General features: G+C 36.2%; 1 protein-coding gene across 11 annotated transcripts in view; it reads right to left on the bottom strand.

The window, feature by feature from the left end:
* ZNF638 (zinc finger protein 638) overlaps positions 1-13,955 on the bottom strand; it is a 137,106-nt gene that overhangs the window by 38,032 nt on the left and 85,119 nt on the right. For all 11 annotated transcript variants that reach the window (XM_027072235.2, XM_027072239.2, XM_027072240.2 and 8 more), the window contains 2 exons: positions 9,108-9,166; positions 8,693-8,745 (listed from right to left, as the gene is read on the bottom strand). In XM_027072235.2, the coding sequence (XP_026928036.1) occupies positions 8,693-8,745; positions 9,108-9,166 (112 nt within the window). The remainder of the gene's footprint in view (positions 1-8,692; positions 8,746-9,107; positions 9,167-13,955) is intronic.

Raw genomic sequence — 13,955 nt, 5'->3', positions numbered from 1 at the left:
ACTGATGATGAGTATCCCTTCCTTTGTTCCCTTAATGGAGATATTTCTACTAGCCTCACTATTAAACATATGCTGCCTTTTGACTTGATGTATGTGTATGTTCATATGAATATGAGCAAAAGTATATACACACAAAACACTATCATATTAAGAAAGCAGTTGCCTACTTTAAGAATTTTTTTGTTTTTTGGTTTTTTTTTAAACGTTTTATTTATTTTTGAGACAGGGAGAGACAGAGCATGAACGGGGGAGGGTCAGAAAGAGGGAGACACAGAATCTGAAACAGGCTCCAGGTTCTGAGCAGTCAGCACAGAGCCCGACGCGGGGCTCGAACTCACGGACAGTGAGATCGTGACCTGAGCCCAAGTCGGATGCCTAACCGACTGAGCCACCCAGGCGCCCCAAAATTTTTTTGTTTTTTGATGCCTAGGAGTGGATGTTGAATTCTACTAATATCGATCTCAGCATTTATCTTTCTCTATTTAATTTGGTGAGCTATTTCAACAGATCTCTTAATTTTGAAACACTTTTAAATTTCTGATGCGGTACCTTCTTGGGCATAGCATATTATTCACTTAATGTGCTCACAGCCTCTATATGCTAAAATTTTATTTAAAATTTTCATCAATACTCTTAAATGAAATTGTTCTGTAGTTTTAATTTATTATGATAGCTTTATCACACCATTTAAAAACATTTAATTTTGAGGGGCGCCTGGGTGGCTCAGTCGGTTAAGCATCTGACTTCGGCTCAGGCCATGATTTCATGGTTTGTGGGTTCGAGTCCCACGTTGGGCTCTGTACTGACAGCCTGGGGCCTGGAGCCTGCTTCAGATTCTGTGTCTCCCTTTCTCTGCCCCTCCCCTGCTTGAACTCTCTCTCTCTCTCTCAAAAATAAATAAAACATTAAAAAAAGAAATTAAAAAAAACATTTAACTTTTTATTTGAAGACAACTGTAAATTCACAAGCAGTTGTAAGAAATAATACAGAAAGATCCCATACACCCTTCACCCAGTTTCCCCTGATGGTAATATCTGGCATAACTATACGCCAAATCACAAACAGTAAACGGACATTAATACAATTATCAACATTTTCCCAGTTCTACACATTCATTAATGTGTATTTAGTGCTATGAAATTCTGTCATATACATGTAGATTACTGTGACCATGAGTTAGGATACAGAAAGCTCCATCACAAGGATCTTTCTTACTACCCACTTATAGAAATAGCCACCTGCCTCACTCCTCAATCTGACAACCACAAATCTATTCTCTATGAGACCCATTTTTTTCATCATTCAGTGTAATTCCCCTGCAATCCATCCGAGTGCTGCACGTATCAATAGTTTGTTCCTTTTTATTGCTGAGTAGTATTCCATGCTACAGATACCTCACAATTTAACCATTCACCCACTGAAGGACTTTTGACTTATTTCCAGTTTTTGGCTATTACAAATAAAGATGCTTCTGACAAAATTCAGCTTCCGTTCTTGACTAAAACCCTCAACAAAGTAGGGACAGATGAAACATACCTCAACATCATAAAGGCCATATACAAAGATCCACAAGTAATGTCATCCTCAATGGAGAAAAACTGAGAAACTTTCCCCTACAGTCAGGAACAAGACAAGGATGTCCATGCTCACCCCTGCTATTTAACATAGTACTGGAAGTTTTAGCCTCAGCGATCAAGACAACCAAAAGAAATAAAAGGCATCCAAACCCACAAGGAAGAAGTCAAACTTTCACTATTTGCAGCTGACATGATACTCTAGAAAACCTGAAAGACTCCACCAAAAATTGCTAGAAATAATACATGAACTCAGCAAAGTTGCAAGATACAAAATCAATGTGCAGAAATCTGTTGTGTTTCTATACACCAATAACGAAGCAACAGGAAAGGCAATCAAGGAATCGACCCCATTTGCAACTGTACCAAAAATAGCAAGATACTTAGTAATAAACCTAACTAAAGAGGTAAAAGATCTATACTTTGAAAACTATAGAATACTTATGAGAGAAACTGAAGGGGACACAAAGAAATGGAAAAGCATTCCATGCATGCTCATGGACTGGAAGAACAAACATTGTTAAAATGTCTATACTACGGAAAGCAATCTACACATTTATTGCAATCCCTATACAATACCACCACCAGTATTTTTTGCAGAACTAGAACAAACAATCCTAAAATTTGTATGGAACCACAAAAGACCCCAAATAGCCAAAGCAATTCTGCAAAAGAGAAACAAAACTGGAAGCATCATGATTCCAGATTTCAAGCTATATTATAAAGCTGTAATCATCAAGACAGTATGGTACTTGCACAAAAACAAACACAGATCAATGTAACAGAATGGAAAACCCAGAAATGGACGCACAACTATATGGTTAACTCATTTTTGACAAAGCCGGGAAGAATATCCAGTGGGAAAAAAAAGTCTCAGGGGCACCTGGGTGGCTCAGTCGGTTAAACGTCTGACTTAGGCTCAGCTCTTGATCTCACGGTTGTTGAGTTCAAGCCCCACATCAGGCTCTGTACTGACAGCTCAGAGCCTGGAGCCTGCTTCAGATTCTGTGTCTCCCTCTCTCTCTGCCCCTCCCCTGATCACAGTCTATCTCTCTTTCATCTCTCTCAAAAAAATAAACATTAAAAAATTAAAAACAAAACAAAACAAAATCCAGTCTCTTCAACAAATGGTGTTGGAAAAAATGGACAGCAACGTGCAGAGGAATGAAACTGGACCACTTTCTTATACCATACACAAAAATAAATTCAAAATGGATGAAAGACCTGTGAGACAGAGAACCATCAAAATCCTAGAGGAGAAAACAGGTAGCAACCTCTTTGAACTTGGCCAGAGCAAATTCTTACGAGTCATATTGCCGAAGGCAAGGGAAACAAAAGCAAACATGAACTACTGGGACTTCATCAAGATAAAAGGCTTCTGCACAGGGAAGGAAACAATCAAAACTAAAAGGCAGCCTACGGAATGGGAGAAGATATTTACAAATGACCTATCTGATAAAGGGTTAGTATCCAAAATCTATAAAGAACTTATAAACTCGACACTCAAAAAGCAATACACAGTTAAGAAATGGGCAGAAGACATTAGAATAGACACTTTCCCAGAGAAGACATCCAGATGGCTAATAGACACATGAAAAGATGCTCAACATCACTCATCACCAGCGAAAACACAAATCAAAACCTAACAATGAGATACCACCTCACACCTGTCAGAATGGCTAAAAGTAACAACACAAGAAACAAATGTTGGCAAAGATGTGGAGAAAGGGGAACCCTTTTACACAGTTGGTGGGAATGCAAACTGGTGCAGCCACTCTGGAGAACAGTATGGAGGTTCCTCAAGAAACTAAAAATAGAACTACCCTATGACCCAGCAATTTTACTATTAGGTATTTACCCAAAGGATACAAAAATACAGATTCAAAGGAGCACATGCACCCCAACATTTATAGCAGCATTATCAACAATACCCAAACTATGAAGAGAGCACAAATGTCCATCCACTGATGAAAAGATAAAGATGTGGCGTGTGTGTGTACACGTATGTACACACACACTGGAATAATACTCAGCCATCAAAAAGAATGAAATCTTGCCATTTGCAATGACCTGGATGGAGCAAGAATCAGAGAAAGACAAATAACATATAATTTCATTCATATGTGGAATTTAAGAATCAAAACAGATGAACATATGGGAAGGAGGTCAAAAACAGAAGAGAGGGAAACAAGCCACAAGAGACTCTAAATGCTAGAGAGCAAATTAAGGGGTGATGGAGCATGGTGGGTAGATGGGCTAGAAGGGTGATGGATACTAAGGAGGGTACCTGTTGTGAGAAGTACTGGGTGTTGTATGGTAAGTGATAAATCACTGAATTCTACTCCTAAAACCAATATTGCACTGTATGTTAATTAAACGCAGTTTATGAGTTTCAGCCCCGCATCTGGCTCTGTGCTGACAGCTTGGAGCCTGGAGCCTACTTTGGATTCTGTGTCTCCCTCTCTCGTTGCCCCTCCCCTGCTCACGCTCTCTCACTCTCTCTCAAAAATAAATAAACATTAAAAAAAAATTTTTTTTAAAAGATGCTAAAAATATTCACGCACAGGGTTTTGTGTGAAGAGGTCTTTTGTAAATGTAATTCATCCATGTGGTATAAATGCCCAAAGAGCATAACCACTGGGTGCTATCGTAAGCATATGCTTAGTTTTGTTAAGAACCTGCAATACTTGGGCACCTAACTGGTTCAGTCAGCAGGGAGTGCGGCTCTTGATCTTGGGGTCATGAGTACAATCCCCATGTTGAGTACAGAGATTACTTAAATTCATTAACTTAAAAAAAACTGCAATACTCTTTTCTGTACCATTTTAAATTCCCAGTAGCAACTTACAACTTTCTCTACATCCTTAATAGCATCTGGTGTTACGATTTTGTCTAACCCTTCTGATAGGCATATAGTGTCTCTGTCAGCACTGATGTCCATATTAGCCTGCTTTTTCTTGTTTCCCTTCTCTCCGTCTCCAGTTTTAAAGATAGTTTTCCTTTCCTCTGAATGCCACAGGATAGCTGAAATCAAACTAGATTTACTGCTTCCTTAAAGGTTTGTGGAACTCCGATGTGGGAACTATTTGAATCGAGTGCTTTTATTGGGGAAATAAAGGATTGAAAGTCACTCTTTTTTTTTTTTTTTTTTAATTTTAATTCCAGTGTAGTTAACATCAAGTGTTGTATTAGTTTCAGGAATACAATATAGAAGTTCCATATAATATTCACACCTGGGTGGCTCAGTTGGTTAGGTGTCTGACTTCAGCTCAGATCATGATCTCATGATTCGTGGGTTCAAGCCCCGTGTGGGGCTGTATTCACAGCTCAGGGCCTGGAGCCTGCTTCGGATTCTGTGACCCTACCTCTCTGCCCCTCCCCACTTGTGCTGTCTGTCTGTCTCTCTCTCTCTCAAAAATAAACATTAAAAAAGAAGAAAACAGGCTTAGGAAAAAAAAGGAGTTCCATATATTATTCACTGTTCACCAAGATAAGTGTACTCTTAATCCTTTTCACCTATTTCACCCCTCCCCCCACACACCTCTCCTCTGGTAACCATCTGCTTATTCTCTATAGTTAAGAGTTTGTTTTTTGGTTTGCCTCTTTTTTTCATTTGTTTATGTTTTATTTCCTAAAAGAAAAGTCATTTTCATCTAGGGATTGAAAAGCATAAAGAATAAGATACATTTACTAAAAACAAACAAACAACTAAACCAATAAAATCTTACACAAAAAACATCATTAAATCAAGGATGACAAACTAGAAAATTATGGCTATGTTTTCCCATGGGTTCAGCCGCAACAATATAAACTCAATTTCAGTGTCCCTGTATTCTTCCTCCTACAAATATTCCCTTACTCAGCCAAGTAAAAGAGATAGACTTAACAAACTACTAATACCACATCACTCAATGTATCCAGTATTACTAGAAGGGAATTGGGAGCTTCTAACTGCCTAGGTGAGTCAGAGAAGGTATCACAAAGAAGTTATATCTGAGATGGGCCTTAAAAAATAAATTAGAATTTCCTCCACCTCCACCCTAAAAAAGGAGTCGTAATTAACTTTCTATCTTTAGTACCTTGCACAAGGCCTGGCACCTACTTAAGCAGGTATATAACAAGTGCTTAGTAAGTAAAGTGGAATTCAGACAAGTCCAAACAAATGGACAGCATACAGGTGACAAGACACTGAAAAAGTCATCTGGGACAAGCGTAAAAGGTCATTTATTCAACGCTGAAGAATTTGGGCTTTCCCCCGTGGGTCACTAGAAGTGGAATGATCAGATCTGCCTTCAAGAGACTTCTGGGCATCAGTGTGAATAATGAAGTAGAGAGTGGAATATAAATACCAGTCAGGAGGCTACCTTCAAAATTCAAATGTGAAGCAATTAAAACAGTTACAGGTGTGATGCAGCAATAGTGAAAGACATAGTTTGAGGTAGATTTGCGAGAGAACTAGTTTGAATCAGCCACGGATTGGATGAAAAGAGGAAGAATGGTATTTAAGTTTGAACAGGGTTGGGTAGAAGAAAAAAGGACAGGGATAGGATTACTAACAGTTTCCACACTGGAGGATTAGTGGTGACTGTTAGATGACACAAGAAAATGAGAGGAGTAAACTTAAGGGGATAGAGAGGTTTCTGTACATATGCAAAATGTCACTGGTCCTTAAACCTATATGAGAAGAAAAAAAACCAGGAAGACAAGTATGACATAAGAGGAACAGACATTTAGGGAAACAATTAAGGGACGATAAAAGAGCAATCAAAGGAAATGAAAAACAAGTTTTTATTCTCAGAGAGGCAGTTTAATATAGGTGAGAAACTTTGAAATCATACAGTTTTAGATCTGAATCCTAACTCTTCCATGTAACTCTGAATAAGTCATTTAAACTTAAATTATTTACTCTCTTCATCTGTTTTCTCATGTATAAAATGAGAAGGGTGATTTGAAAGATTAAGTGAGATAACATAAATTGCCTGGTATTAATTATCATAACCAATGGTAAGTTTCTTTTTCTTGTTTTCTGTCTTCTGGCACAGATTATGCCCCTTGGAAGATTCTTCTAATTCACAAATAATTACCAAATTCTAAACAGTAAATTCTAACTCCAAATCAAACTAACCCTGGATCACCTATCACAGCTCTTCTCACTTTATAAAGCACGTTATTTAGTATTTACTATCTGTCACTTCAACTAATATGTAAGCTACTTGGAAATAGAGATCTTGCCTATTTGGTTCACTGACATATCCTAACACTTTAAAAAGTGCCTCCTATTACAAGCATATAGTAGGTGCTCGGTATTCTTCTTTTTAATTAGTGATGGGTAACAGTTCTGAAGTTTATCATTCTGATCAAATTACACTTTGCTTCCTGACTTCTCTTCATCCTGATTTGTGCTTGTAATCAAAGTTCTCTTTAAAACTCCCATTATTAACTTGTCACTGTCCAATCTGACATTGCTGATCTCAAAAAAGGTACCATACACCCTCACCTTTCTCACCTGACATTTTCTCAGTCCTAGTTACAGGCTCCTGTCTTTCTGTAGTTATATTAGAAGGGAGGAAATACTTGGTTTGTAGCACTTCTCCCTCTACTCATTGCTTTTATGTGTTAGGACCACTCCTAAAATTTAGACCTCAATCTTGACAAATAATTTCTCAGGTATCCCACTTTTAACACCATGTGACTGGCTGACCTAGACAATATGTCCGATAGTCTTTGACAGATGAAATTTATCAACGTTGAAATGTGAGTTCATGGTTTTCCTCAAATTCAAAGAGACCACTGCATCTAAATTTTCCTATTATAATCAATATTGCCACATCTTCTGGTAAAAACCACCTAGCCTAAAACCTTGAACATTTTAAATTATTTTAATTTTAAATTTTATCCACTAAAAAATTCTATATAATAAAAATTCAGATTTTACCACCCCACACCATTTTAATTAACATTATTACATCCAGTCCCTATTACCTTAAAGGGAATCCCAACTGTGTTTTCTCAACAGGATTTTTCAATCTTTCCATTTATCCAATCTATGTAACAATCTAGTGGTTTATTCTCTATGGCAATTTCCCAGAGTCTATACTAATTATTACTAGGTCTTACACAGAAAAAACGGGGAGTACCTTACCCAAGCTTCATCAACAGTGGGTTAAACAAAGCTAAACAGGTTTCTTTCCTGCCCTGCAGGATTTAATAATGGGAACGTAGTCTATGAAATTTTTTTAAAGGGGGGAAAAAAAAAGAAAAAGCTATAATACAAACTTGACCCAAAGTATCTTCCAGGACTTAGTCTCTAACAAACCATATTCTGAGAAATGCTATTAACAGGGTCAAACTTAAAAACTTCCCAACGTGACTTTTCAAGGCTTTCTATAACAAAGTGATTCCCCAATTGTTACTTTTGTTTTATCATCTCCCTAATTGAAGTAATCTTCTGCACCTCTCTATCCCTCCTTCCCCATACATATTACATATGAATTTCTGAATAGAAATCCAGAATACACTGTACACTGGCTTTTCTAAGAGATAACACACAAAAGAATTTAACTTTCTAAATATATTTTATGTCTATTTATTTTAGTTTTTCTGTCTCATCCTTCACAATCAAGCTATCTATTCTTAGTAAAGTCAAGAGTGTTTGTTTTGGCAATAACTTCTTTCCAAACCTAAACAGACTGAGAAAATGCAGTTTATTGAAACTATATGCAAAATTCACTTAGCTAGATACATAATAAATATCTGCAATGTTTTCCTGAGTACAAAGAAACAACTTCAACACAGAAGTGTAGTGACATCAATTTGTTTGGTCTGTTTTGTTTACTTTTGCACTCTCAGCAAACTTTCAAAATCAAGCAATCTTAACGTATTTTTATGTTTTGTCTTATTGGTAGGAGATGGAAGGAGGTACTATGGTAGGTATTTTACATACACTACCTCACTGAATCTTTATGTACTAAATATTAACCACTAGCTTAATACAGAGACCAATATGGATCCCTTTCACTAAAGCACAATAAACAATGTTTTTCTACTATCATCTTGCAAGAAGTTTTTAGTAAACTGACAAAATATACTCATTTGGAGGAGTATTAAAAGTAACTTACCAGCAGCACCTGAAGTCACAGTATCAACAGCTTTGGAAGCATCTAGATCTTTTCTATTGAAAAGAAAAAAATTAGGCAAAGATTGAAATTTTAAGTTCTAAAACTTTTAAAGATGCAAAACTTAGATCTAAAAAAGTTCAGGGATGCCTGGATGGCTCAGCAGGTAGAACACGAGACTCCTAATCTCAGGGATGTGAGTTCAAGCCCCACACTGGTCACAGAACTTATTTACTTACATACCTATATACGTAAATATTTTAAAATTTAAAGTTTAATGTATTCATTTTGAACAATGTCCCATTTAAACTGGAGTCAGGGTAATAAAATATATTAAAAATGCAGTTGTATAAAAATTTAAAAATTTTAATTCATATGCCCATTCATTCTAGCATTATAAAGTCATGGAATTACTTACTTTAAAGTAGATGCAGCTGTTTTCTTTGAATCTGATGCTTTTTTCTTCACCTCTTTGTTCTATGAAAAAGATTTTGAAAAAGAAAAAATTAGTTTTTTCCCCCAAATACAAAAGGCAATTTAGAAAGTACACAAGAGTACAAGAAATTTAACAAAAAACATTATTATGAAATTCTGATCAATTTAACATATATTTATTGAATTCTCACTAATTGCCAAGCACAATTTTAGGCACTGGAGAGTAGTGAATAAAACAAAGACCCTGCTCTCAAACGAGTTTAACTTCAAAGGGTAAGGAAAGAAAGACCATAAGGAAATTAAAAATATGTATATATCTGTTAGCAACAAGTGCTATGGAGAAAAATAACAGAAGAGGGAAACAGAAGCTCTTGTTGAGGAATGAGAAGCTGTGCAACTTTCAATAAGTTATGCAAGTCGCACTGAAAAGGTGATATATGAGCAAACACCTAAAGGAGATAAGACAGCAAGCGAATCCTTGTATTGAAAGCATTCCAGACAGAAGGAACAGCAACTGTAAAAGACTTTTGAGATCCATGCCTATTAGCTTAAGGAGTATAAAGGATGCTTGGGGTTGGAAGTAGAGGATAATTTTAGTTATATGCAGGTTGGGTTTCCTGAATGTATCCACCATGTCTTTCGTCTTCACCATTTTAAACTCTTTAATATTCACGAATAGACTTTAAGTTCCAAGAAGGGTGAAAGCACATCTGTCTTGGGGTGCCTGGGTGGCTCAGTCGGCTAAGCGCCTGACTCTTGATTTTGGCTTAGGCAATGATCTCAGAGTTCCTGAGTTTGAACCCAGCATGGGGCTCCATGCTAACAACATGGAGGCTGCTTGGATTCTGTCTCTCCCTCTCTCTCTTTCCCTTCCCTGCTCATGCTCTCTCTTAAAGTAAACATTTTTTTTTTTTTAAAAAGAAAGCACCTCTGTCTTGTCACCACTACATCTTCTGCAGATACCACAATGCCTGACACATAACAGATTTTTAAGAAATAGTTTTTCAATTAAAATGAAATCAAATTCTCATCTGAATTCTGATTGTATCTTTGGTTTTATCTCCTTGTTACTCATTAGAATTTTCTATAATGCTCAAACGACTGATCACTGTTTCCCAGCATTGCTTTTCATTTCCGTGCAATCTTCTTGGATCTTAGCTGACTGCTTGCTCTAGGTTTTAGAAGTCACGTCTCCATGAATTTTGCCAAAACATACTAAATTAAAAATTTTTAAGTCTTGTTGTTTTTGTTTTGTTTTTGCAGAGTTGAGCTGCAGCACTATTTCGTAGTTGCAATGGAAAATCTGATACTTTTTTCTAGATCAAGTGCTCCTGCTTCTTTAAAGAAAATTCTAGGAGTATGGACCACAATGGTCCATTTCTCTGGGGAAAAAAAACAATGCTTGCTTTCATCAGATTCTTGGTAGTGGCGGTGGAGAAAGTAGCTCAAAAATGTTTTAAGAATCAGTATTAAAGATTACACTGACTTATAACTAAAGGTAATTAAGTTTGTTAGAGTTGTGCAGACTCATTTTAATCCTTCAGGCTTAAATATAGGGATGTGGGAAATTTTCATCTTTTCTGTATCATTTATTGATTCAAAGTAGCAAAATGGAGAGAATATTCTTTGAATCACAGCCAGAATCAAAGGCAGTCTTTAAATTTTTTTTTCATGTTTATTTATTTCTGAGACAGAGAGAGACAGAGCATGAGAGGGGGAGGGGCAGAGAGAGAGGGAGACCCAGAATCGGAAGCAGGCTCCAGGCTCCAAGCTGTCAGCACAGAGCCCGAGGCGGGGCTCGAACTCACAAACCGTGAGATCATGACCTGAACCGAAGTCGGTCACTCAACCGACTAAGCCACCCAGGCGGCCCAGAATCAAAGGCAGTCTTAACCTGAAACGTCAAATGTGGACAGAAAACTTGTCTTGGTTTGACTATTCACGGCAAAAGTAAGATCTGGACCAAGAAAGCAATAGCACTGCCCTTCTTTTTCCTAGTTTGGGCTCCCAGCCTGTTTTTGGCTTGCTCTGGCAAGAAAGTTTGATTCTCCCCCTGTGGTAAAAGGCCAAGAAGGTTATCTATACACTTCCAATCTGAAAAAGCCATAGCTGGAATCCTGCATGGGATTTTCCTCCAGTCAATCCCTAGGAATGATGCTAGATTAGGACAGAAGAGTCATGAGTTAGCTTTGTAAGGCTCCTTCAATTCAGCACCACCCAAACTATATTTAGTTGAAGAAAAACAATATTTTTGACATGTAGAGTGCATATTTTCTAGTTTCTAGTGCTGCTAGTTTCCCCTATTCATTACTATGAAAATCAGAATGGTAAATATGGTTGGGCTTTTCCTGGACCTCTGTTGTTACCTTACCAAACTTATCAAAAAGCTATCCAAGAGAATTATTTTAATCTTACTGAAATATCCTAATAACCTAGATGTATCCTTATTCGCCCATTTCCCCAGATTAAATTTTTCAGTATTAAATAAGACTGATCTCCCCAGTTTTCACAACTGAATGATCAGTCAGGTCTCGTTTGAGAGTAAGAGCCATTTCTCCTTCCTATTCTCAAGTTTGCATATGTACCCAAAACCATTACTATTATTATAGTAGCCTGATTGACTAAATAAGTATTTTAACTGGACCTCATTGATTTTTTTCTCTTCTTCCCTTTAATCAATCTGCTAAGCTTTCTTTCTTTCCCTTCTTCAGTCATTTGCCTAGTTCATTCTGCAGATCACTCCCAAATGAATCTAATCCATTTTGTGTCACAGCCCTGTTCAAAACCTGGAATAACATTTAACTGTCTTCAGGATAAAGTTTATGTTCTTAAATTATACATGCAATTCTTGCTTCTCACTCCACCTCTGCAACTAGAGGAAGTTATATGTCACTGTTCTGGTAAATCAATTGTCGATAAAAGTTGCTCAGGAACTTATTCTTTCAAAAAAAAAAAATCAAAACCCATATTGCTTTTGATTTTTATCCCTTTCTTTCTGCTTGGAAGATAAAAATGGTGTCAGAAGGTATGGCAACCATCTTCATCAACGGAGGATGAAAAGTACATGCTAAAGGTGGTGGATCAGAAAAACAAAAAAGCTGGGTTCCTGATGACACGGAGCTCCTGTACCAACCGTGTACCACCTACCTTCAGACTTTCTGTTATGAGATAAATAAACCTCTCATTTATTTCATAAACTACTGGTGAAATTTTCTGTTAGCGGAAAATATAAGAAATTCTAAGTAATAAAATTCATTATTCAAGATAGGACAATGGAAATAAAGAGATGGCATGTCACAGATGTAAACCAGGATCATGGGTTACTTAGTAAGTAATCAGAAAACATAAAATTAAAAAATATAGATGCTTTATCAAAAAGCAATTTAACTAGTATTTATGATATATACAAATAAATGTAAGAAATAAACTTAACACCCCCTCCAAAATGTACATTATGGAAACTTTACAAAAGAACATTAGGAAAAGAAACTAAATGAGGTCTAAATAAACAGAGACAAGCCATCTTTCTAAACAGAAAGAGTTAGTATTATAAAAATTTCAATACACAATACAGTATCAGTTAAACTCCCAAAAAGAGTTTTCAGAGAACTTAAACTGATTCTAAAACCAATACGCAGGAGTAAATGTTCAAGATTAACTAAATTTAAATAAGGAACAAAGAAAAAAGATTCTATCAGAAAGACAGGCAATTATATAAAATTATAATAACTGTAATAATAACTGAAATCATGTATTATTGGAACAGAAATAAACAGACTGAGCTAACAATAGTCTGAAACAGATCTATATATGCAGGGCAATTTATACACATAAAGATAGCTTTTGAAATCAATGAAGAACCAATTAGGTACAAATGGTGTTCGGCTAATTGGCTCTCCAGTTTGGAAATAATGTTGATCCCAATAACACATTATACCACAATTTATACATTAAAATAATAATGGAAGCATATCTTCTTGGTATTGGTATAGAGAAGGTCTTCTAAAACAAGAGGAAAGCAAAAAAGCAAAAGCCATTAAGAGGGAAAAAAATCAACGTTGAGTACACTGAAACTAAAAACTTCATATATGGATATACATATAAACAACACAGAGGAAGTAAATACATAGTACAAAATTAGTATCTAAAATCATTAACACCCCCAAATGAAATTTTTAAAGTTTATTTATTTTAAGAGACAGAGAAAAAGATGGCGTGCAAGGAGGAGGGGCAGAGAGAGAGGGAGAGAGAAAGGAACCTAAGAAGGTGCCTCGCTGTCAGTGCAGAGCCCAACACAGGGCTCGAACTCACAAACCATGAGATCATAAACTGAGCCGAAATCAAGGCAGACACTTAACCAACTGAGCCACCAAGGCGTCCCCAAACAAAACTTTTTAATAGTTTTTTAAAAAGTCTTTTAAAAAATACAACCTAAAAGACAGATGGGAACAGATATTCATAGCTCATTAAAATAGTAATTAATAGCTAATAATTATAATAGCTATAATTAATCTACATATACTAACATGGTTAGAGCTCCAAATCACTGATTGAAAAGTGCTACAAGACCCCTATAAAGTAGGCATTCTTCAGCAAATATAATAATTACATGAAAAGAATACTCATGAACAAAGCAAAGCTTACTGAATATTTCTAAGTACTTTCACAGACATTACCAATGGTTAAACTAAAGCATAAAAAATGTCTAGAAAGACTAAACTCATAAATATTAATACTTCTAAGGAAACACAAGTCCCAAAAGACTATATACACTCTATAATTGTTTATTTAAAGTTCAAAATAGGCAAAACTCAACTATAGTATTAGAAAT

Source organism: Acinonyx jubatus, chromosome A3 (assembly GCF_027475565.1).
Source record: "Acinonyx jubatus isolate Ajub_Pintada_27869175 chromosome A3, VMU_Ajub_asm_v1.0, whole genome shotgun sequence".
In the NCBI taxonomy this organism is placed as follows: Eukaryota; Metazoa; Chordata; class Mammalia; order Carnivora; family Felidae; genus Acinonyx; species Acinonyx jubatus.
The sequence above is the reverse complement of the archived record's forward strand: the minus strand, read 5'-3'. Positions and strand labels throughout refer to the sequence as shown.